Source organism: Arvicanthis niloticus, chromosome 16 (assembly GCF_011762505.2).
Source record: "Arvicanthis niloticus isolate mArvNil1 chromosome 16, mArvNil1.pat.X, whole genome shotgun sequence".
Taxonomy (NCBI): Eukaryota; Metazoa; Chordata; class Mammalia; order Rodentia; family Muridae; genus Arvicanthis; species Arvicanthis niloticus.
Window position 1 is genome coordinate 58912240 of NC_047673.1, and position 24360 is coordinate 58936599.

Sequence of the window (24360 nt, forward strand, 5' to 3'; positions counted from 1 at the left end):
CTTACAGGAACACTAGATTTTCTTTTTCATGTGAGTATGTCTCACACATTCCTAGCTGGCCTCGAACTTACTACATACCTGGGAATAAGCCAGGACTACTGCCCCTCCTGCCCCATGCCTGGTTATGTAATACTGGACAAGAGTCCAGGGCTCTACAGCTGGCCACTGTCATCTTCTGTTAGCTCTGGAAGGTCTTGCTGACCCAGAACTCCCAGCGTGCACCTGGCCAGCCTTCACTGCACAGCAATCCTTGCACCTCTGTCTAGAATGTCAAGAAGTCAAGTGTACCAACACACCCTACATTTTCTTTATTGTTTTGTTTTTTTAAAGTCACGAGTTTTGCTATCTAACCATGGTTGGCCTGAACCTTTGGTCCTTCTGGATCAGCTCCCACCTGCCAGGATGATAGTGTGCCCTACCCATTCCAGTCATGTTCATATACATTACACAAAAACATCTTTACTGTCAGGAAAGGACATTTGGTTTTGGACATCAAGGACAATAACCAGCTGGGTGGTGGTGGTACACGCCTTTAATCCCAGCACTTGGGAGGCAGAGGCAGGCGGATTTCTGAGTTCGAGGCCAGCCTGGTCTACAGAGTGAGTTCCAGGACAGCCAGGATTATACAGAGAAACCCTGTCTCGAAAAACCAAAAAAAAAAAAAAAAAAAAAAGATAATAACCAAGTTTTTAGTGCTGCAACTGTTGTCCAGGTTAGCCTGTTTCAGTTTTAAAGGGTTTTGTGTTGCTCAGACTGGTCTCAAACTTATAATGTAGCTGCCTCTACCTCCTTGAGATAACAAGATACCATCCCTAGCTGTTCTTTAGAACACAAACAACAAACAAATCCTAGTTTTGGAAAGGCTATTGTTTTATTAGTAGTATTTTGTTGGTGGTGGTTTGTCTGTTTTTTGAGATAGGGTCTCATTATATAGTCCTGGCTGTTCTGGAATTCACTATGTACATCAGGCTGGCCTTGACCTTACAAAGATCCCCTTGTGCACACCACTACACGTTGCTGAGAAACCAGTCTTACTAACCTCCCAAATAACCATCCACACAGCTCCCTGCAGTATCTGTGCCCCCTGAGAGCGGCTTTCTCAATGCCACATGTCCTACCCACCCACCCCACTGGAGTCATAGCCAGAACGTTACCCAGGTCTGGCTCCAAAGACACTGTGCTCAGCACGTAGAGCAGACATTGGCCTTTCCACCCATGGGCCCCTGTCACTCCTGTGCCATTCCTGCTGAGTATCAGGAAAGCTGCTAAGCTACCTCCTCTTAACTTCAAAGGCTCACCCCCAATCTCAGTCACAGGACAGATGCAGAGCAGATAGGGGCTTGGACAAGGGTGTGAGGAGCCAGCCTCCTAGGACAGCAAGTTTATTGTCCTGAGCAACCCAAGCTGGGCCGCACGGCATCTGATCTCACCCGGGTGCTGCAACTCAGCCCACTCATGATCTGCATGCAACCTCAGAACTCTGCTAAACAACCCATCTTCTCCCAGCAGGCCTGTGCACTCAGCTACAACCCTTGACCTCCCTAGGGCACCTCCTTGAGCACATCCCAGACCTACCTTCAGAGAGCTGGGCCCCCTGGGCCAACCCAAGGTTCCACTTTGCTTCAGACCTGCTCCTGCCCCTCCTCAAATGCAAAAGCAAAGAGACCAACTACAGACAAAGACAGGCACTGGTGTCCACCCCAATCAACAGGTCTTCAGGGCCCTCAGGCACAGTGTTCCCAGACCCTTAATTGTGAAGTCAAAGTCATGACCACTGCTCACGGGAAACATGCTCCTTCCTTAGAACCCTGGCCCAGGAGGCGCAGCACTGCGGGACCATCCAGTGCTCTGTGTCCTCCTGAGAAGTGAGTGCCTTCCCATCCTGTCTCACAGCTGGGGGCATTTCTCTCCTACAGCCCCAGGCACTCAGGCTGCTCTAGTGACCTCTGTGGGGGAGGGGTGGTGGAGGGTAGGGGTTGCCAGTCAGCTGAGCTTAGACTTGTGAGCCTGTGCTATCTGACAGACTCAGCCTCCACTTGCTGCTGCCACTTTCCCTTGCAAGGAACTTTTGTCTTCATACTGTGGCCAGCAGAGCCTGCATAAGCAGTAACATCAGTAGAGGGTGTATCAGAGGGACTGTCCTAGGCTGCATGTCCCCACGTGTCCTTTCTTGGGGTGACACACCCTGATCTCCAGTCAGGCTGGCTATACAGAAGCTGATGCCAAGCATCTGCCAACTGGCATTGCTTCAGGAAGATGACCAACGCCCAGCACAGAGAACCAATTAAATGTCCACATTTATGACCCCCCCCCCAATGCCCCAGCCACTCAGTTGGCTGTGACAGCAGGGTCAGGAGGTCAAGAGCAGCCTGGGCCCCTGCCCTGCAACACAGAAGCCCAGTCATTGAGCTTAGGGCTCATGAAGAAGCCTGAGTGTAGGAGACACACACTGTGATAGTTATGCTGTCAGGGTCTGACCAGAATGTATGCAGAAACTCAGAGACAGAGTTCAGGGCACACTATAATCTCCAGTCCTCACAAGGCATGCTGTATTCTGACCCAAAGCCAGCTAGGGCAAGCAAGCCCAAGTTGAACAAAAAGAGAGGTAGGTTCTCTGCTGTACCAGCCTATGAGGTGAAGCTGTGACATATGTCCCTGTGTCACCAGCACTTGAAAGGCTACCTGTGGTGGCTAGCTATGGGGATAGCATGAAAGACTGCAGGCTGGACTCCTCAAGTTTCTCTTTGGATCCATTTATCATCTATCTTCACACAAAAATGGGCTGATCTTCAGGGTGACAAGCATGAAGGGAGGCAGCTGGGCTCTGCTCCAAGACAGAGCTCTCTGCCGTAGAACTGACATCACAGAAAACTTTTGGGAAGTTCCTCAACAGTTGTATCAGGTCAGGAGGTTCCTGAGAAGAGCGTGGGAATACATGCCCATCAGTCTGCATGCCCAAGACTCCCTATGGCTTAAACCTCCAGACACCTCAAATCTCAAGGGCCCTCCCACAGGCCCTAGCCTCCTCCAACAGCTTTGCAGGAGTCTTCAGAAGGAAATCTCACTAGGGCATCTATCATCACAGCCCAGACAGACAGTGACCAGCCTGGCCTTGAGCCCTCTGTGAGGCTTACACAGAGCTATGAGGCCAGTGTTCCCACTGCATTGCTCTTGCAGCTGTCTACCTGACTCCTGGCATGCTGGCAGCCTTGTCCTAACAAGGTGGTATCTCAGTCAGCAGGCACAGTGGGCACAAGTGTTAGAAAAGCCCAACTAACAGTGCTAATTCCTGAGCTGACAGCCTAGCATGGGCTGAGAGAAGGCACACAATGACACTGATCACACCTACAGCTCTGGAGCCCTCTGACCCCTAGCCACCAGGCACAGTTAGGTCCTGTGACCTGCTAGCTGGTTCTCCAAGAACAGCCCTCCCTGTCTCTAGAGTGTTTTAAAGACTCCAGATAAAAAGTTGCATCAGAACACCCATGGCCCTCCACCTACCCACACACTGCACACCTGAGTGCACATGCATACACACAGAGAGATAATCTGTGCACAGACACACCTACTTGCTTTCTCATTCCTGGGGAAAGGCTGGCCTCTGGTACACCACCTAAAAACACTTGGGGGTCTCCACAGAGGGGTGTGGCCACAAGTTCCTGAATTCAATGCCGCTGACCAACTGCCTATAACTGGATGCTTCTCCGACATTCTGGCTTTAGGGAGGATTCTGACACCCACAGCACTAGCCAGGGAGGAAAGGGCCTTGTGGGAACACAAGTTCCAGAATGGTCCCCAAGAACCTGGAACCCTTCCCACAGGCAGATACTGAGATGTTACAGGACTCACCAGTGTGTCTTATGGAGAGAGGCAGTCCTCATCAATATTCCATGTGCTCCATATTCAAGAGAGCTGAGGCTCAGACAGCTCAGCAGGACAGAAGCGCCCCCCAGAGGGCCCAGGGCAGTAGGATCTACAGAGACCAGGCCTACAGTGGCCAGACACACTACCTCCTTCCTGTGGCAATAGCCTTCTTCCTGGCTTAAGTTCAAGGGCAGGAAACAGCTGTGCTGAACCTCCTTGCCCTTAGCCATGAGGGCAGCCCAGGTGCCAGCAGGCAGGAGGTGGACTCTCACTGTAGTCTGTGATACCAAGTCTATGGCCACGATGGTGAGAAGTCACGGCAGAACTGTGAGACAATGGCCAAAGCTACTGACACTGCCAAGTGCCAGTTAGGATGCAACAGGCTCTCAGCACCACTGTGCAAATGTGGCATAGTCATTGTCACAGTGAAGTCTCTATAAGACAAATTGCAGATGCTACCTTGAGGTCCCAAAAGCTCGCTCCTCTGCACTGCGTCAGGGGAGTGGAGGTCACAGAAGGAAGGCAATGGCACACACCTAATCTCCATACTCAGGAGGCAGAGGCAGGGTACGGGAAACTTAAGGCAAGGCCTCTGTACATCAGAGGCCAGCCTGGCCATATGTTATCCCCAACACTGCCTCCAGCAGAATGTAACACGAGCACAGGCCAGACCAGGGAGGCCGCTCAGTGGGGAAAGCATGCACTGCACAGACCTGGCTCCCGGGAACACGGATGAAAACATGGACACAACAATGCACATCTGGAATCCCAGCACTCTTGTGACCAAAACAGTACAGACAGGAGTGTGTACCTGGAGAACTGTATTGTCTGCCTTTGAGGGACAAAGCCAGCCACTCCAGAAGGGGTTCTTCTCTGCCCTGTTCTGAGACAGTGTCTCACTGTACAATGCTGACTGGCCTGGAACTCACCATGAAGACCAGATGAGCTCCAAACCTGGTGATTACTGGGATTAAAGGCATGTGTCAAAAAGTGGAAAAACAAAGATGTCTGTCGTTTTTCAGATCATGTGGGTACATGGGTTTGGGGTGTGACGAAGCAGATGAATGAACTGTATCATCATACAGTGGGATAGGTGGATCCTAACAACACAGACCCAGCATCCTCAGTACCTTGAAGGGGAAAGGCCACCCTGGGCTACAACGCAAGACCCTGTCTCAAAAATACCAAAACAAGGGCTGGAGAGATGGCTCAGAGGTTAAGAACACTGACTGCTCTTCCAGTGTTCCTGAGTTCAATTCCCAGCAACCACATGGTGGCTCACCAACTGTCTATGATGATATCTTGTGCTCTCTTCTGGACTGCAGGCAGAATACTTTATACATAACAAATAAATCTTTAAAAAAACAAAACAAAACAAAACAAAACAAGAGGCTGAAGAGGTGGTCTAGCGGTTAGGAGCACTCACTGCTCTTACAGAAGACCTGGGTTCCATTCCCAGTACATACTTACACAGCCCAGTACATAGATGCTTACAACCATCTATGGCCCCAGTTCTGGGAGATCCAATGCCCCTCTGAGCTCTGAGGGCACCAGGCACATGGTGCAGACACAGACTCAGGCACACACACACACACACACACACACACACACATCAAATTAAATAAGCACTAAATAACAAATGGGACATGCCACAGGTGGAAACATAAAACTCACCCCAGCACTCCAGAGGAGGTAGAGATGGGAATTCAAGGCATCTTCCACAAAACAGACTCTAGGACTGGGCTATGTGAGCTTGTTTCAAAAACAATCAGCTGCCCCAAGGTTCAGGGACTGAATGAAGGAACAGAGGGTAGGTGTGGGAGAGTGGAGGGACACTGAACAGTGCTGGACCAAAGGCTCAGAACTCTTCATCAGATCTCACAGAAACAAAGCACATATGAACTTGTTTGTTTGAACATAAATAGTCTCCCTCAATTTCAGCGTTTGAAAACTCAGTCCCTGCTGGTGGCACTGTGTTAAAGGTGGCATCACCAAAGGGTGGGGCCTAGCTAGAGAAAGGGGAAAATGGGGACAGGCCTTCCTGTTCCTGGCCCCACTGGCAGTCTGAGCTGTTTTTATCTGTTGTCAGAGTATGATCAGCCACAGCTCCCGCTACCACACACCAAGCCACTTCAGCCATGAGATTCAACAGACAAAAGAAGCACTGTCCAGTCCCTGTCCTGTGTCCTGCTGTAGTGGCAGAAGAGTAAGCTCGGTAGGGACTGCAGCAGGGTGGGGATGCTGTGAGAAGCCTGAGCAAAGGCCCTGTGCCCTGAAGGCAGGAGGAAGCCTCAGCATATGGAGAAGGGAGCATATGGGGCCCTGCAGCAAGCGAGCAGGTCCTGCACTCCCACAAGGCTCTGCAGAGCACGTTCGTGGTGGGCTCCAGCAAGGAATCTGGCTGCATCCTGCCTGTGCCCAGCCTTCAGGGAGAGTGCACTAACAGAATAAGCCAGGCACCGAAGTGCAGCCTTTATCCCAGTACTCAAGGCAGAGGCAAGTGGATTTCTCTGTGTTTGAAGCCAACCTGGTCTACGTGGCAAGCTCCATGCCAACCAGAGCTGTACAGTGAAATGCTATCTCAGACAACAAGCGAAACAGAATAAACTAGCAGAGGAAATTTCGAGAGCAGAGCACTCTTTGCTCCCTTGAAGGGGCTTTGGGATGGCCCTACCCACTGCTTGCAGTCAGACTCCAAGCAGAGACTAGAGCAGGAAGATGTGGACAGTGTGCAGTGTGCAGAGGGAAAGAGCAAACTGAACATGGACAAGGTGCTGTCAAAGCAGAGGGGCTGCAATGGCTCAGTGCTCAATGGGATCTGACACAGACCCAATTCCAACACACCACAAAGTGCCTTGCAGGCTGGCCCCACCCCTCAGACTCAAGGTGGGAGACTGAAAACCCCTTTAGAAAACATTCCTTTGAGAATCTGAAGAGACAGCCAAATGCAAAGATGCTCTACTGTAACATGGCCACCTGGGGATCTGTATTTCAGGTTCAGCTGAGCAGGCAGAGGCTGCTGCAGCCACAGCTCAGGGCTGTGACAACACTTTGAGATGGCAGCAGAACCCACACTGGCTTTGTGTGCTAACTTCACAGGCATGCAGGATGCAGCAGTGGTGGGGCCATAAAGGTTGCAGAATTTTTAAAGTGTGAGAGTCCGATATGGATCTCTGAGGTCCTGAAGGCACAGGGCCAGGAAGGTGAAGCATTGTTGTAAGGAAGACAAGGGATACTAGGATGGCCAGAAACACAGGGCACTGTGCTGGTTAAAGTTTTTGTCAACCTGAAATAAGCCAGAGTAATCTGGAAAGGGGGAGTATCATCTGAGGAATCACCTCCATCAGAATGACCTGCAGGCAAATCTCAGGGGAGGGCATTTTCTTGATTAATAATTCCTGTGGGCAGTGCCAGCAGGTGTGCAGGAGAGCCAGCAGAACAAGCCAGTAAATAAGCAGCATTTCTCCATGGCCTCTGCTAAGGCTCCTGCCTTAAGGTCCCGCCCTGATTTCCCTTGATAATGGACTACAACTATAAACTGAAATAAACTCTTTCCTCCCCAAGTAGCTCTTGGTCAGCGTTTTATCACAGCAACAGAACGAGTTCGAAGACAGCAAGGAAAGCTGTGGGCACAGAGCAGAGCAGGCCCAAGAGAGGTTCTACTTGCCACAGGCCATGGAGCTGCCCAGGACTTCAGATACTGCTGCTGTGGGCCCCAGATGCTCACCTAGAGATATGATCCCAGTTTCCTGTGCCTCACTGCCTTGCTTGGTTCAGTCTTTCATGGCCATACCAGCTCTTTTTTTTTTTTTTTAAAGATTTATTTATTTTATATATGTGAGTACACTGTCGCTGTCTTTAGACACACCAGATGAGGGTGTGTCAGAACCCATTACAAATGGTTGTGAACCACCATGTGGTTGCAGGGAATCGAACTCAGGACCTCTGAAAGACAAGTCAGTGCTCTTAACATCTGAGCCATCTCTCTAGCACTCGGCTCCTCCTTTTGGAGGGAGTTTTGTTCTGTACCACTGTATGCTGAGAATATGTGACTTGAAGGTTTTGGTTTTGTTCTTGTTTTTTTTTTTTTTTGAGACAAAGTATTTTGTAGGCCTCACTACATACCTGAGGTTGACCCTGAACTCTTGACCCTCCATAACAACATCGTGGCTGCCATGCCTGAAAATAGTTTTGATTTCACAGGGACTCAGCAGAGACTCTGGACTTTTAAACAATGTTGACACCACTGCAGCTGTGAGGGTAGGAAGGATGAGCCCAAGCCTGAATCACACTGTCTGAGGTGAACTCTTCCCACAGGCTCCCATGTAAGCACACTCTTCCCCATCCAGGGGTGCTGGTTTTGTTTTGTTTTTGGGGTGCTCAGGAAGTTGAGCCAGGTGGAGGAAGTGGGTCACTGAAGGGCACAGGCCAGCCCTGCTTCTCTCTTAGAGGCTCTTTGCTTCCTGGGCTACCGGCTTCGGAGGTCCCCACCATGCTTGATAGTGTTCCTTCCAGAGAGAGTCAGGATGGTAGGTGCTTTGCCGGCTACGGGTGCTACGCAGGGTGAGTAAGATGCTCTAACAGTATACTCTATGTTGCTGTAAAATTCAAACTGCTATGGAGTGTTGGGAGGCTGAGGCTGCAGCTTGGCGGGCTGAGTACTTGCCACGCACATGAGTGGGCCTGGCTTCCAGCACCACAGGACCAGAGAGACTGAACACCCTTTATCCAGTGCTCAGGGGCTGAGACAGCAGGATTAGGAGCTCAAGGTCATCCTCAGCTACAGAGTCCAAGGCAAACCTGGCCTTTATCAGACTAGTTTTAAATAGCTAAAGCCCTGTGATCTCCACACAAGCCCGTGTGTCCTCCTTTCCTACGTCTAAGAGTTAGCTGGGACGACTAAGCAGACATGCTTTTTCCCAGAGGTGTACGTTGGCTCTGCAGACCCTAGGGTTGGAGCAGCTGTGCTTCACACTGGACACCACCAAGTGCTGTGAGGACCTCTGTGGGGGAGGAAGAGCCCACTAGGACCAGGATAGGTTTCAACCAGCTCTGATGAGGCAGCACCTCACCTGGATACCCGATGGCCAAGTCCAGGGCTAGAAATTCAACGTACAGAACAACCAAGAGGCTCCTGCCCAGATGTTGCTGGGATAAATGCTGCTTTTGCCCAGTAAGGAAGGGCTGTCATCCTTAAGCAGGAGACCCAAAGCACACACAACCCACGGGCCCTGCCTCACTTAATCCTGCCAAGTAGAAACTACACATGGGCTCTTGAATGTAGCTGAGCTCAGAATGCGCTGGCTCAACATGGGCCAGTCAGTTCTAAGCTGTGTCCTCAGTAAAACACTCAGCTTCTCTGGGCTTTGTCTTAGGGAGGTGGAAATCTAACTCGATTGTGGAAATAGCCTTTGCAATAGCCCCAGGCACACATGAAACACAACAAATGCATACACACATGCACATATATCCATCATGGTCAGGCAGAATCACCTTTCCAGAATTGCCTCCAAGCCGACACGAAGCAAGGTAGAGGGGATACTGAGGGTCACCCCAGTAGGGAGCATGAGCAATGATGGGCAGGCAGCCAATGGGAAGCAGCATATGCAGCCAGCATGTGTGTGAGTGACAGAGTGACCTGGAAACAAACTAGAGCCAGGAGGGATTCCACTTGGCATCTGGCACAGGAGGAATGGGGAGGTGCAGGAAAGGAAGCCCTGGGAGTGCACCCAGAGGGCGTGCACCCAGAGGGAGGTGGGACAGACTAGACGGTGAGATCCATGCAGGCAACAGCAACTTGCCATCCACTCAAAAGGTTTTCTGCCCTCAACGGGAAACCATATTCCAGACCAAAGGAATCCCATCCACTGGCTGCTGTGCAGGTGGCTCACATGGGATCCCAGCTGAAGGACCACACAAATTGCAGCCTGGACTGCAAAGTGAGACGTTGTCTCAAGAAACTAACAAAAGAGGTCTAAGAGACAGCTGTACAAGGCTTGCAACACCCCTAGACCCACATAAAGAAGGGGTGCATCAAGTATGTGTAGGCCTTTGTTCCACAGAGATGCTGAGGCACACCTCCTCCCCCATACACATCTGTTCAGGGACAGCAGTTCACTATGCAGTCCTGCCTGGCCTGGACTCATTGTGTACACCAGGCAGGCTAGAATGCAGAGGGCCTCTGTCTCTCTGTTCTCCTCTCTCTCCGCCTCTGCCTCTGCCTCTGCCTCTGCCTCTGCCAGGATTAAAGGTGTAAGCTACCTGTCTGGCTAGTTTATTTCATTTTATTTTTAATTTAAAAGTAACAAGACCAGAAAAAAGAGGGTAGTACCACTGGCTCTTCCAGGCCATGATTATGGTGACATCTCTATCTTCTAGTATTTTCTTCCCATCAAATGTCAGGTATGTCTACAGGGATCAGGCACACGTCAGTCCTGACCTGGCCCCTGAGCCACACACCCTGCCCTCCTATCATAGGGCTTCCCCTGTATTCAGTTGTTCATCTTGAGGACAATGGGACAGGCCTGATGGGCACTATGGCATTCTCATCACCCTTGCCAGCACACACATCATTTGAGCCTCCTGCTTTATCACAAGTGGCTAAGGGCCAGCAGTTCTCACAGAGGACGAGAAGTGCCTCCTCTGGAGGGTGGGACTACTAAGCCTGCCCATACCTCCTCTGGTCTAGACAGGGCAGCCTAGTGGGCTGAACACTCTTTCATCTCTGTCTCCTTGAGTCTGCCATGGTACCCATCTGCCTCCTAAGGAGGTCATGTAACTGGGCTTCAAAGCAAAGGTGCCTGGCTGTCACTGGTCACCTGTCAAGCACAAGCAGAAAGGTAGCCCTGCAGGGCAGATAAGGGCCAAGGCTCAGAGAGCTACAAATATACGATTTCTGCTGCAGCCTCACAAAGGCCCCTTAGTGACTGAGCTATGTCCCCACCAACCCACCCTCATGGTTCTAGGGCATCCAAGGTCCACAGTGGTGACCCCAGCATGGGTACTGAAAGGCTGGAACTTGGCCCTAACTCTCAGCCTAGCCTATCCCTAAAAACTGGGTCACAAATACATAGGGTAAGCAGCTTCTACCGGTACAAGCCAGGCTGCTGCCCTAGCTTGGCCACACCCTGGATAAAGTACCTGGCCTGTGGGTGGGATCCTCTAGGCCCCTGCAAATGCCCTTAGGACCCCAGGACTAGGCATGTGGCAAAGGACAGGCATACTTACAGCTCCTGAGCTGCAGAGCTTGAGGCACTGCCCAGGAGAACACGGCCATCCTTACTGGCCATTCCTGTCACAACATAAGGTAGTCAGACTTATGATATACTCGCACAGGAGGTGAGAATGGGAGGGGAAGAGAGGGTGGGAGCACCTGGGGTCCCAAGGCAGCTAGCCATCAAAGATGACATCTAAAGCTCAGAGCCCGAGCCATCATGTGACTGGAGGACAGGAGTTGCCTCCAGTCTGTGGTGTTGCAGCAAAAGTAGCCAGGGCCCTATCAAGCAGAGCAGGTTCCTTCTCTATGGGGATGGACTCCTGACCTTTCTAGCTGAGAGAAAACAGAGCACCTTCCCTGGGGCAAGTGCTATGACAAAGGGAGAAAGCAGAAGGGGACAGTAGGGAGGGTCAGCCCCTGTCCCCCTTTTGGTCTGCTCAGCACAGTTGGCTTCCTACTGGTGGACAGCCACCAAGAATGAAGCCTTATCATTTCTGGAAGGGGGGGGATGATTGAGGGTCCTTGACCAGGGAACCCTGCCCTCCTCTAAGGAAGCTGGAACCCTGAGGTAGGCTGGCACAAGCCTCCCCATCCCCTCCCCATCTCAGATGTCCCCTGAGCCAAGCACATTTTCCTGGAACATGAGGCAGGTGCATTACGCCAACTCCAAAAATAGGACCACGGGAAAGGAAGGCACTCTTCTAGCTGTGGCCTGCCCCTGCCCTCAGACAGCTCCCAAGGAGGTCTCCACCCTGAGTAGTAGCTACCTGAAGGACATGAGGACACACAGGAAAGCAGGAACCTTGGGCAGATCCACCAGCAGCTTTCTGGAGTTCAGCTCTCACAGATACATACTTACCCTTGGTGTCCAGTCTGTGGGGCTCCACTCCTGGACAGCCACCCTACAGACCACTAAACCTAGCCTGTGGTGGTAGCCTCACACAGCTGGAGTGGGAAGAGAAGAAGGACTGTAGTCTGTGCTCAGAGAGAGGCAACTGACCAGGAGCTAAGCTCCCTCTATCCACATTGTGCTCCAGCCCATCAGGGACCAGGGTCCTCTGTCCAGGGCAGGGATGCATCTGCTTTTCAACAGGAAAAGTCACACCTAGCTCACTGGTACCCAGGTGTCACCTAGGTTTCTCTGCAAGCAGTATAGGCTAGTCATGTTCTATGGCATCTGTGCAGGGGTGAGAACATCCCTAATAACTACCTTTTGAAAGTCTGGTACTGGCCATGTGGATCATGTGATATAGCTGGACATCTCTCCCAAGCACCTGCAGCTGACACGACAACACCAGAACCATGGGACTCTCTCCAGGCTCAGTGCAACCCTGAGACCAGAGCTTGGGGAGAAGGGGCTCCACAGGGGCGGCAGAACCAATACTCCCAGCTTAACAGTCGTCCCAGCATTGATTTAGGGCAACAACCACAACAGTGTCCTCTCCATCTACTGAGCTAAGGGCAGCACAGGACACTACACAGAATCTTCCCCCACATAGCTGTGACAGCACAGGTTGTAAAAAGGACCCTTTAGAAAGCAGAAGAAACCACAGAGGAACATAGCTCTGGACCATCAGGATGCTGGGGACAAGCCTTCAGAAGCTGAGGACAAGAGACACCTAGCAACGTCTCCTAAGAGTCCTGTCCACCTTCCAGCCTCAGGACTAACTGTGGATGTGAGTGTCCTCATCATCTTAGAGACTTGCCGGGACATGAAGTCACACCGGATGTGGGAAGACCACGAGGTCCACAGCAGGAAGCACAATTTCCTTGAAAAACCACTGTTTAAGAACAAGAAGGAAGGAGCCAGGGGTTGGTGGCATAGCTGTGACCCAGCACCGTGGCAGGAGGACCTCATATTCTGGGGTAGCCTAGGCTACCTAGAAAAAACCCTACCTTAAAAAAACTGAGTGGGAGGCCACAGAGTTGGCTCAGCAAATAGTGACTGTTGCTGTGCAGGCCTGGTGACCTGTGCTCAGTCCCTGGGATCAAAAAAAGATGGAAAGAGAGCACCACTCACGGAGTTGTCCTCTGACCTCCATATGTGTGACATGACATGTGTGGCCATTGGATCCTGCAAAGCCACAATAATAAACTTGTGGGAGCCAGGTGTGGTGGCAAACATCTTTAATGCCAGCACCTGGGAGGCAGAGGCAGGTGGATGAGTTTGAGGCCAGCCTGTTCTATGAGGCAAGTTCCAGGACAGCCAGGGCTACATTGACAGACCCTGACTCAAAAAACAAACACACAAACTTGTGAAAATGTGTATGTGTTGGGATGAAAGAGAGACCCCCAAACCAGTTCAACTAGCTGGGGTACAGGACTCCCAGTTTCCTGGGCTTGAAGGTTGGCACTCCAATCGGAAGGGCAGAAAGGACTTCTGCACTGAGGACCTGACCTGGTGTTTGTAGGGTAGGGCAGTTGTGACACACATGTGCATGTGTGCATACATACACACACACACACACACACACACACACACACACACACCCGTTAAAGGCTGGGGCTTCTGTCAACAAACGGCAAACGGGATCCCATAAATCTTCCCTTCCCTCCCACTCACCTCCACCCACAACATGTGATCAGTCTAGGCACAGAGGTATGGAGAAGGAACAAGACACTAGACACAAAGGAGACAAGGAGGCCTGGGAGCCAAGGCTGTCCCAACTGTTCCATACCCACAGAAGGCAGCCTGGCTTCCTGGCCTTCGGGTTGTTATAGCCAGGAAAAAATCTGTTTCCCACAGGCCACTTTTCTCTTTCACAGTGCCAGAAAAAGCCAGCACCCTGACAGAGCCTACCACCAATCTCTAGTTAAGGGGGCCAGCAGAGGTGAATGTGCATTTAAGCAGGACATGGAGTGAGCCCGACCAACACTGCTAAAGTGTGTGACCAATGAGAAGACAGGACCCTGTGGCTGTAAAGGCTGGAGAGCTCTGAGGACCTTCTCTCTCCTCTGCATGGTTTATAGCCACCAAGGCTCTCCCCAGGCCTCCTCATCTTGTATCCTGAAGGTACATAAAGGCTTGCAAGCCTTTCCAGCAATGGCAATGATCACACCACCTCACTCAGCTGGTGTGGCCGCACAGACTTTCCTCTCACCTGGCCTCCTGAAGACATTCTATCAGGCATGAACAATAGCCCAAGACAACATAGAGAAACCCTGTTTTAAAAAACCAAAACTGATAAAAAATATATATATACATACATATACATATGTATTTTTTTAAGATAAATCTAATGGAAAAATTGCAGGGACAATTATCACAGTGGGCACATCTGTCATTCCAGCACTGGGGTGAGAGGAACACACATACTTCTGCAGCTAGCCTAAGATGTGCATGGTAATGCATGTCCAGCAATAAGGAGGCAAAGGCAGGGAGTTCTCCATGGGTTCAAGGCTGGCCTTGTCTACATGATTAACTCTATGACTATGTGGACCCTGTCTCAAAACACACAGACAAAAACCATCAAGATGGCCAGGAGGTAGAGAGAGCAAAGCATCTCACATGCCCAGGGGAAGGTGACAGTAAACCTCGTGGAAACAACACAGGGCTTTTTTTCTATGACCTACAGCCTGCCAGGAGGGAGTCACACAGGCTCCCAAAGAGGTCCACCATCCTGCTGTCTGAGTGATTCGCAGCAGAGCCACAGGAGGCCAGCACTGACCACTCTGCCTCCAGAGAGCAAAGTGCTAATAAGAACAGAGGCCATGTCCTTATTAAAGTAAAACAGACCCCAGGCAACATCCCACTGCCCCTAGAGACACCAAGGTTTCAGGGTGGCACAGCGACTCTGAGGAGCCCAAATCAGTGACAGTCTTTTGGCCTTTTGAGGGGGATATACATGGCTTTGTCATACCCTATCCAAGCATGTAGGATAGTCACTGGGGAAGAATGAGGAAGAACGTGTCAGGAGTGGCATCCCCACAGTGAGCTTGGTCTTCCGTGTATAAAAGATGGCTAGCAAGGCCACCAGGCTTCCAGGGATCTGCATTTGCACTTCTCGGAGTCCTAGATTGGCTGCTTGGCATCTAAGGGGGCTGCTACAGAGCCTGCTACACACACAGCTAGCTGGTGGTGTGACCCGAGAGCACCACTGAGGCCTGCTAGCCACCTCTGCATCTCCCCAGCCTGAGCCCTCACCCCGAGCCTGGGCTTCAGCACCAATAGAATGTGGTGACCCTGACATCTGATGCTGAGTCACTTGAGAGCCAGGAGGAACAGGCTACTACACCCATTGAAACCACCTTCACCAGATGACACTGTGGGGAATGGTGCCTGCCACCCTGAGTTCAATTTCCAGTACTCAAGTGATGGAAGGAGAAAACCAACTCCTGTAAGTTGTTCTCTGACCTGCATACATGTGGTCTGGGTGCTGCCCCATAGTAAGCAGCTGCCTAGCATGGTCCAAGCCCTGAGGCTCCATCTCCACAAAAAGAGAAAGAAGAAAAGTGGAGACACAGAGAGGGGGGGGGGAGAGAGGGAGGGGGGAGGGGGAGAGAGAGAGAGAGAAAGAGAGAGAGAGAGAAAGAAAAGGGGAGGGGAAAAAGAAAAGGCAGGCTATCATGGAGCATACCTTCATCCCAGCTTTGTAGTAGCCCCCTAGTTGCCACTGAGGAGACAGAGCCAGGAAGAGGGAGAGTTCTGAACCACCTGGTTCCGAGAGAGAGAGATACCTACCTTCTGGGACCTGACACCAGGACCTCCCACATGTCTCACATATTGGTCCTCTAACCTTTTCCTGGGGTACTGTCCCAGGTCAGGCCTCAGAGCTGCTTGAGGTTTCTGCTACGGCCTCCTCTGGGCCCCATTCCCTCCAGTGTACCTCTCTCATGGGCCACACCAGTGACTCCTAGCACTGAGAGAGCTTCATCTTCAAGAGACCACAGGCCTCTGCCTTCATGGGCCTTCCTTCCCTAGGACACCTTCACCCAGAGCACACACCAGCCTGCCTGTACTCAAGGTCCCTACAGCAGCCATCCCCAGGGTCATGCACCACACCTAGAATGTCTGATCAAGGAGCAGGGAGACCTGCTGGGTATAGTGTGGGAGGTGCAGAGATCCCAATGAGAAGCTTTCGAGCCTGGGGTATCCAGTGGTCACTGCCTGCCTGGCATGCTCCAGTGCTATCCCTGGAGCTGCAGAGAGAAAACTGAGGGCTAGAAGATGGCTCTCTCAGGTTCAGCTCCCAACACCCACATGGTGGCTCCCAGCCATCTGTAGCCCTAGTCTCAGGGGACCCAAAGCCATCATTCATCCTGCACCAAGAATGCAGGAGGAATGTAGATAGAAATATCCATTCACACAAAATAAAAATAAAAAATGGAGCAACCGCGAGAGCTTGGGCTGGGCTGCAGCTCAGTGGAGGTCAAGCATACAGGCGTTGAGGTTTAAGGGATGCTAACTTGTTTACTTAGTACTAGGGAAGACAGACAGACAGCACTGCATGTGTGTCTGCAGTGTGGAGAGGACAAAGATGCCCCTCGTGCTGCAGGGACAGTCACAACTATCTTCTGTGGGCCTCCCCTCCATGCTGGTTGTGCACATAGCAAGGAGACAAGGTTTCCCACGTGCTGCAAATAGACATCTGGAGACTCCCGATCACTTTAATGCCAGCCCCTCCTCCCACCCCTCGGGCCTGACTCAGTGGGGAACCACATCTCCCCTTTGGCTAGAGAGGCTCCTGTCTGCAGGACATCATAAGAGTACAAGGCTGTGACACTGAGTGTGGAACAGTTTCCTCAGGATGACCTATTTGGACACTAGCTTTTCTTTTTATCGAAAGGTGACACAACAACTGGGTGTGGTGGCAAACACCTGTCACCCAAGCACTTGGGAAGCAGAGAAAAGGACCAGCCTGTGCTACATAACACCTGTCTAAGAAGAGGAGAAAGAAAATAAAAACAGACAAAACACTCATCTGCCATGTCTGCCTGCTGGCAGAAAGTCACCTGGGGGCACTCTTGAGTGACCCACGGGACTGCAAAGCTGACAAAAAACCCAACCTGTGTGGCTCAGAGCACCCAGGTCAACCAGTAGCAGGACTCCTGTGTGTGCCCTGCTAGCCCCATCCCTGAGTTTCCTGTGGGTTTGGCTTGGGCCTAAGGACCAACAAAGGATGCAGAGAAAAGTAGCTGTGTTTTCTGTGCTGGGTAGTTCCTCCCTCAAGGACGCCAGGATGTCACAATCTCCGTGTGCTGTCAAAACTGCTTGCCGGGTGATGAACTCTGGCCTGCAGATGAGTCAACAGAGGGATGGGTTCTGAGTGCTTGCTGTTTACACACAGTCACCGTGGCCACAGCCAGGAGGCCGGAAGCACAGTCAAGGGTCACAGTAGCCAGGGAGGAGCTTGGTCCCCAGTACATACACCATCACCCCCTCAAGACTCCAGCTTCTTGTTCAAGGCCTTGGAGAGACTCAGCCTCAGAACCACCCTTGTAACACACACATGAAACCCATTCCCCAGGAGGCCAAAGGCACAAGGCTATTACACTCCTAATGCCCACACCAGCATGCTCTATTCTGGCTAGTAGAGCCACAGCCCTTCTGAGGCCTTGATGCCTGGCTCCTGAGCCACCTCTCTGCTTGGAGGTCCTGAGAAGTAACTTGACCTTTAAAGCCACCACCTCACCTAAAGAGTGGACACTGCTCCCTGATGGGGCTGACTGAGACGGATGGCAGAAACAAGCAGAGCACAGCAGACATGCCAGTGAGGTGGGCTAGCCCCTCAGCCACACCCCTTAGTGTGCTCTAAGGGTATTAGCAGATGAGCCTGAGTACCCTGTGCACGGAGGAAGCTGGGGAGGAAAGGGATGATGTGTTGCTTCAAGGCTCACCTGCCTCGGAACAAAGTGGGAACCACTAGTCCACTCTGACCAGGGCAGGGTAGCCACACCAGAAAGGTGTAAGCTTAACTGGAGCCTCCTGCCCAACACCCAGATTTCTCCCATGGCATAGCACAGTGAGCCAGGGCATCCTGCCCTCCTCCAGGCCCTCTCTGGCTATCGCAGCCCAACTTTGCTCCCTACTGACACTCATTCTGCTGGATCTCCCACACCCATCTCTGCCTCCCAAGGATTCTAAAACATCAGGTATAACATGAGGGGTGCATCTTGGTGCCTGTGGGCCCAAAGGCCAGCACTATGCTGACAGGGAAGGGGTGTTTCTTTGGGGGTGGGGGGTAAGGACAGGCCCAGAAGGCAGCTTCCTACTGGCAAGTGACAGATGTCCAGGGATATGAAGCCACAGCAGAATCCAGGCAAGAACCACTCTTGGTGGAGACTCTGTGATGACTGAAGAAGGGGCTGACACTGGGGGAGGTTGACCCTTGCTAGCCCACAGATGCTCAAAGTTCTTAACCCTGCTAGAACCTTCAATTTTCCCTGACCTCTCCATGTCTCTCCACCAAGGGCAGGGTAAAAGCATGTGACCACAGAGTCACCTACCCAGCAATGATGAACTACAATGGGGTAGGTAGAGACAGGATCCTTACCTCACGGTTCTCAGGGAACATGCCTCTCAATAGCAACTGGCTGTCCTGGAAGGATGAGGGGACAACATTTCTTCATGTGTCCTAGAAGCCACAGCCACAGCGCCCCAAAACACACAGATGAAGTGTCACATCAGCACCAGTTTGGTTTGAGAACTTTAGGTTATTTATTTGAGAAAAGGTCTCATATAGCCCAGACTGGCCTTGAATTCCCAATCCTCCTGCCTCATCCTAGCCAGCTCTGGACCTCAGGCAGTTTTCCTGTTTTTTACTTATTAGTTTTATTTTTACATGAGATGTCCCAGGTGGGATGGGCTCCAGCTATGCCTATAGCTGTGCCTGGAACTGGCATGGCCTTCTGTGCTAGTCCAGGCAAGCACACTTCCTGCCCTTCAACACGTCCAGCTTCTTCGCCAGGCCACACATACCCTTTCCATAGCTAGTCCCTTCCAGCCCTGCCCTGGCTACACCTGAAGCTAAGAAAAAGCTCCTGGCAATTCAAACTAAAATATAGGATGGTGCTGAGGCATGATAGTCAACAAGGAAGCTAAGGCCAGAGGGTCCTGGGTTCAAGGCCAGCTTGGGATACAGAAGAGGTAAAGAAGTCTTAAAAGAAAATAAAAGCAAGTGGCTGGAAAGTGGTGATACACAGCTTTAATCCCAGCGTTCAGAAGTAGAGGCGGGCAGATCTCTGATTTCCAGACCAGCCTGGTCTACAGACGAGTACCAGAATAGCCAGGGTTAAACAGAGAAACCATGTCTAGAAAAACTTTAAGAGCTGGTGGCACCACTCAGTGGTAAGCAAGTGCCCAGCAGACTCAAGACCTAGCTGCTGGAGAAGCAAAAGGAACTAACCTGGACACGTTGCTTTTTAATGGGGCACTAACTCAAAGTAGGGACAAGAGGGGGTACTGGCCCTGTGAGCACCACCAGTGCCTCTCTGGTCTCCCAAATCTCTCCAAGTCCCTCCCCATGCTTCACTATCCCAACGCTGTCCTCTTCTGCCACAAGAGCTAACACTGTGTCAGCTCAGACCCCTCCACACTCAGAGAGTAAGATTAGATACAAGCTGGGTGCAGTGGTGTGGCGGCACACACCTTTAATCTAACAAACATGGCAGATACATCTCCAAGAGCTAGAGACCAGCAAGTTCCAGGACAGCCAGGATTATGAAGTGAGACTCTACTTTAAAACAAGAAACAAACTATATATGTCTCTGAACCTGGGCTGGTGGTGGGTGCCTGTCTGCCACCTTGGCACCTAGAGTCAAGAGTCATGGGTTTCATAGCAGCCTAGGATAGAGTGAAGCTCTGATGCTGATGACAGATTACACTCCCAAGTCGCCTTGCCACTAAGTGCCCTGTCAGCTTTCCAGATAAACACAGGTTTGGACTGTCCCAAAACTGAATGCTGCCAGCCACAATGCCCAGACTCCCTCATGGTTGGTAGGCATATGGCTAGACATAGCTGGCTTCCTCAGGGCACAAGCATAGTGGCCTGCAGTTCCACAAGCACCCTCACAAGAAGATCAGGCTTAGTTAGGGGATGTAATGCACACCCAACATTAAAAATAACAGTATGACAGCGGTGCTGGAGAAGGCGGCTGGATGGCAGGGCAAGGGCCAGCTACTGCCACCAGGTACCAAGTCCACCTGACACTGGTGACTCACGCTCTGGCCCAGCTGTTTCGGAGAAAAGCCCTGGTCCTCCAGGACTAGTCAGAATGGCCCAAGGGGAAAGACTCTAGGTTGGAATTCCAACCAGGAAGAGTGGCTGGGACGGTCACTCAGTGGCTGCCACCCAAATCCTCACCACCTCTTCCTTCTCACCTGCAGGGGTACTTTCTGCCTCATGAGGAACCTTTCTGACAAGGGAAGAAAGACTTTCCAAAGAGATTCAATCCTGTTCTAGGAAGGAGAAAACTAAAACCTGGGCACAGGCAGGAAGTGCCTCAAAGAAGGGAAGGGAAGACAAGTGGGAAGAGATAGGCTCCCCAGACCACTGAATGGGGAATAAATTCCTGGCTTGGCCAGTGGTGCAGCACATGTCCCGGGCAGGAAGAAAACCACATTCTTTCCTAGTTACTCTCTGTTCACTCGACCGCGTCAACACCCCCTGTGCCAGCACAGGGAAACACACATCCAGACACAGACTCAACACCCCAGTCACTTTAGTAAGATGAACCCTCAAGCCACTTCCCCTGGGGACCTGTAACTTCTGTCCCAGTGGATGGATGCAGGGTGATGCCGTGGCTTGGGTGGAGCATCAAGGTGTGACCCAGAGTGAGGCCCAGGGTGAGGGACACTGCCAGGATCCCGCACCCCACTCCCAAGCCAGGAGGCAGTACCAAAAAGCCTGGAATTTCTCCCAGATGAAGAGTGGAATATGAAGAAGGGACCAAGTGTGGTGGATACAGCTGCCTCCTGCTGAGTGCCCTGCTGAAGGAAGCCCCCATGGCTAACACCACCACCTCAGTCGGTGAGAAAAACACAACAGCCTTGTCCAAAAGTATCCAGGGAAACAGGGTTACAGGAAGTGGCAGGATCTGGGGCCAAGTAGTAAGTTTCTGTCTAAACTACCCCTTCTAAGAGTGGATCCAAACACACCTGTCATCCCAGACATGAGGATGGCCGTCAGTTCAGGGACAACCTGAGCTACACAGAAAGGACCTATTTTTTAAAAAAGAGACAAGAGTAGAGTCAACCGGAAGGATGTCACCGGGGTTGGTCAAGGTGTCGCCAGGTGTGGACGCGCGGCCTTGTCCCCCACAGGTCCCCGCAAGTGTCTCCCCACGGCGCAGCCTACCCGCCAGGACGCCGCAAAGCTCACCTGGTGGGCCCGGTAGCTCTCAAAAGCCTTCAGAGCACTGTCGGTGAGCTTCACGTGGAACACCGACACCCTGCTGCCGTCGCTCACGCGCCCACACGACAACCCGTAACTCCGAGCCTCCTTCAGCGCCGCCATCTTGCAACCATCACTCCCCCGCCCCCCTCCTCAGCGACTGCGCCCGCACGCCGGCCCGCCCCGCCCCGCCGCCTGCCGACGTGCTGCATTATTCATGAGGCCAGCATAGCCACGCCCCACTCCGGGCGCCGGTGCCTCTTTGACAGAGCTGAGGAACGTTTTGCCAGCGCCCCGCAAATGGCCACGCCCCCAAGCACTTACAGGCCCGCCCTCAGGCCGCGAGACTGCGAGTCTTGCTGCATTATTCATGAAGAGAGGTTAGCCACGCCTTCACGCGCGCTCCGAACCCGCCTGCAAAAATTAACCGCAGCGCAACTGGCCACGCCCCAAGGGTCTCGCGAGGCCAGTCTTAGCCTTAAAACAGCTCTTCGCGCAGCCGACTGGTCACGCCTCCGGGCTCTCTAAGAAACTTCCCTCCATGGCAAACAACGCCTATGCGCGTGCGCAGGTGGCCACACACAGACACACACAGACACACAGACACACACACACACACACACACACACACACACACACACACACACACACACACGCTCACAGACAGGCTCCTCCTACCTAACGACTCCTGCTGCATTATTCATGAGGCGAAGGTAGCCTCGCCCCCAGGAGCGCTGGAAACCCACCCTCACCCCAAACCCAGCAAAGCCCTCTCGGTCTCGCGACCCGTCGCGAAGGTGTGTTATTTATGAGAGATTGGCTGTGATCTCCGACTTGTTTGTAGACTGCCAGCCTGCGACGACGAACACGTTTGTTCGCAGTTGCCAGCACGATCTAGATGGACACTCATCCCGCCTGCAGCGAGCCCACCCCAGTGAAAAAAAACAATCTGGAAGAAACACATCTAGCCACGCCTACGTGTGGTGAAGCCCGCCTCCTCCACCAGTTCCTTGCCACGCCTCCCAAACGCCATGGAACCCTGCGTCACCGACGAACTGCTCCCTCAAGCGCTACGCGTTTGGCCACGCCCCTAAACTGCCGTAAAGCCCGCCCCACCGACTTGCTGCATTATTCATGAGGCTGTTTGGCCACTCCCCCACCGCGTGCATGGAGATTTTCCCTAGACCAGCGCTTGCCCGCCAAAAGCACAACTGATACGCCCCCCGCCTCCCCCCCCCCCCGCAGTCACAGGGTCTGCCCTACTTCAGTTCACGCACCAGGCTACATAGTCAGACCGCAAGCTCCCTAGGCCCTCCCCAGCAGCCTCAGCTGCTCGGACAAGCTGAGTTATTCAGGACTTGCCACTGCCGAGTTTCGCAAACCAATTTTCAAGGGTTTGCTACTCAACTGACTTTGACCCCTGAGCGCTTGACAGATGCTCCCTAGTCCCCACCCGCCTCATACATATTCATAAGGTGATGACGTTTCCTCCTCTCCAAGGCCCTAGCCCCACCTCTACATGTTATTCATGAACCCTTAACACTTGAATAAAGTTAGCACCACCCCGGCCTTTAAGCTTAATATTTATGATTATGCTTTTTCTTCAGCGTTCCTTTGGTGGAGTCTGTGCACAGCCTTCCGGAGGCTAAAGTGGGCGGGGCCTGCTCGAACCAGTAGGGAGTGGGCGTGGTTATGTAAACCAAGAGGGCGTAGGTTTGCCGAGTGCAGTTAATGGGGGATTCCCAGAACCCCGGCAAGATCTGTGGAAACAGTATGATGTGCTGAACGTGTTTGATGGTAAAAGTTCAATAACTGGATGAATCTCCCACACGTCATGCTCTGGCTTTCCAATAAACAACTCTTAACGCGACATCCAACACGTACTCAATGTTGCACAACCGCCACCACCAGAACATTCCTTCCTGTCAAAGGAAAGCCTCGTTCTCATTTGCAGTTTTTCCTGTTCCCTCTCTGTACTTGGCAACTCTGATCTGCTTGTCTTTGTGGGCATTTCATAGTGCGGTCCCACAACCTGAGGTCTTTGAGGTGTGATTGCTGTCAAGGGTCATCGGTGATGAATCAGAGCTTCATTCCTTTTTGATGACTATGTAATGTGCGTGTATTAACAGCTTTTCTTACCCATGTGAGGATCAACATCAGTTGCTGCTGCTCACTGCTTACCTGTGGACAGATTTTAATAGACTGACCTGCTGGGAGATGTTGAACACCTGCACATTGACCCCCAATATATCTTTTTTAAAGATGTATTTCTCATGTATCACATATATAATCTTTGACATAGGGTTTCTGGCTGGCCTGGAACTTGCTATGCAGAGCAAGGGGCCTCAAATTAAAGAGTTTGCTTGCATTTGCCTCTGAACTGCTGGGATTAAATTCTTGTGCCACCACACCCAGCATAGTTTTTAACATATTATGGAGGAAGGGTCCTAGCCAGCCCAGCCATAGAACAACTGAGCTGCCAGCTGCACAGTCTCCAGGAGACATCTCTGGTTATTTTGCCAGTCAATTTAATTCAACCACAGAGCAAAGGGTCAGGAAATGTTTTGTTTCACCAACACAGTTCTGGGCTCCCTAGTGCTAAGATGATAGATGAGTCACCACCCACTTTTAAACTACTTTTGTGTGCATGAATGCTTGTATACGTCTGTCTGTGTGCCATGTATAGCCATAAGAAGGTATGAGATCTTCTAGTACTGGACTTACAGATGGTTCTGAGTTTCTGTGCTGGGAACTGAACCCAAGTCTTCTGCAAGAGCAGCGAGTGCTCACAGCTGCTGGGCCACCTTTCCAGATCCTTGTTTTAACACATGGTTTCATGAGTCCAGGTTTGCCTGCAATTTACCGAATAGCTGAGGGTGGCCTTGAACTCAGAATCCTCTGGTCTCAGTGTTCTGGGTCTTCAACGGCAGGACAGGCTCCACCATTGGA

General features: G+C 51.8%; 2 protein-coding genes across 2 annotated transcripts in view; one reads left to right on the forward strand and one right to left on the reverse strand.

Moving 5' to 3' along the window:
• Ell (elongation factor for RNA polymerase II) overlaps positions 1-21755 on the reverse strand; it is a 46151-nt gene extending 24396 nt beyond the window's left edge. Inside the window, exon 1 of the mRNA XM_034520736.1 lies at positions 21400-21755. Coding sequence (XP_034376627.1) covers positions 21400-21534 — 135 coding nt within the window. The 5' untranslated portion in view covers positions 21535-21755. The remainder of the gene's footprint in view (positions 1-21399) is intronic.
• Kxd1 (KxDL motif containing 1) overlaps positions 1-24360 on the forward strand; it is a 168087-nt gene that overhangs the window by 122817 nt on the left and 20910 nt on the right. The window lies entirely within an intron of this gene.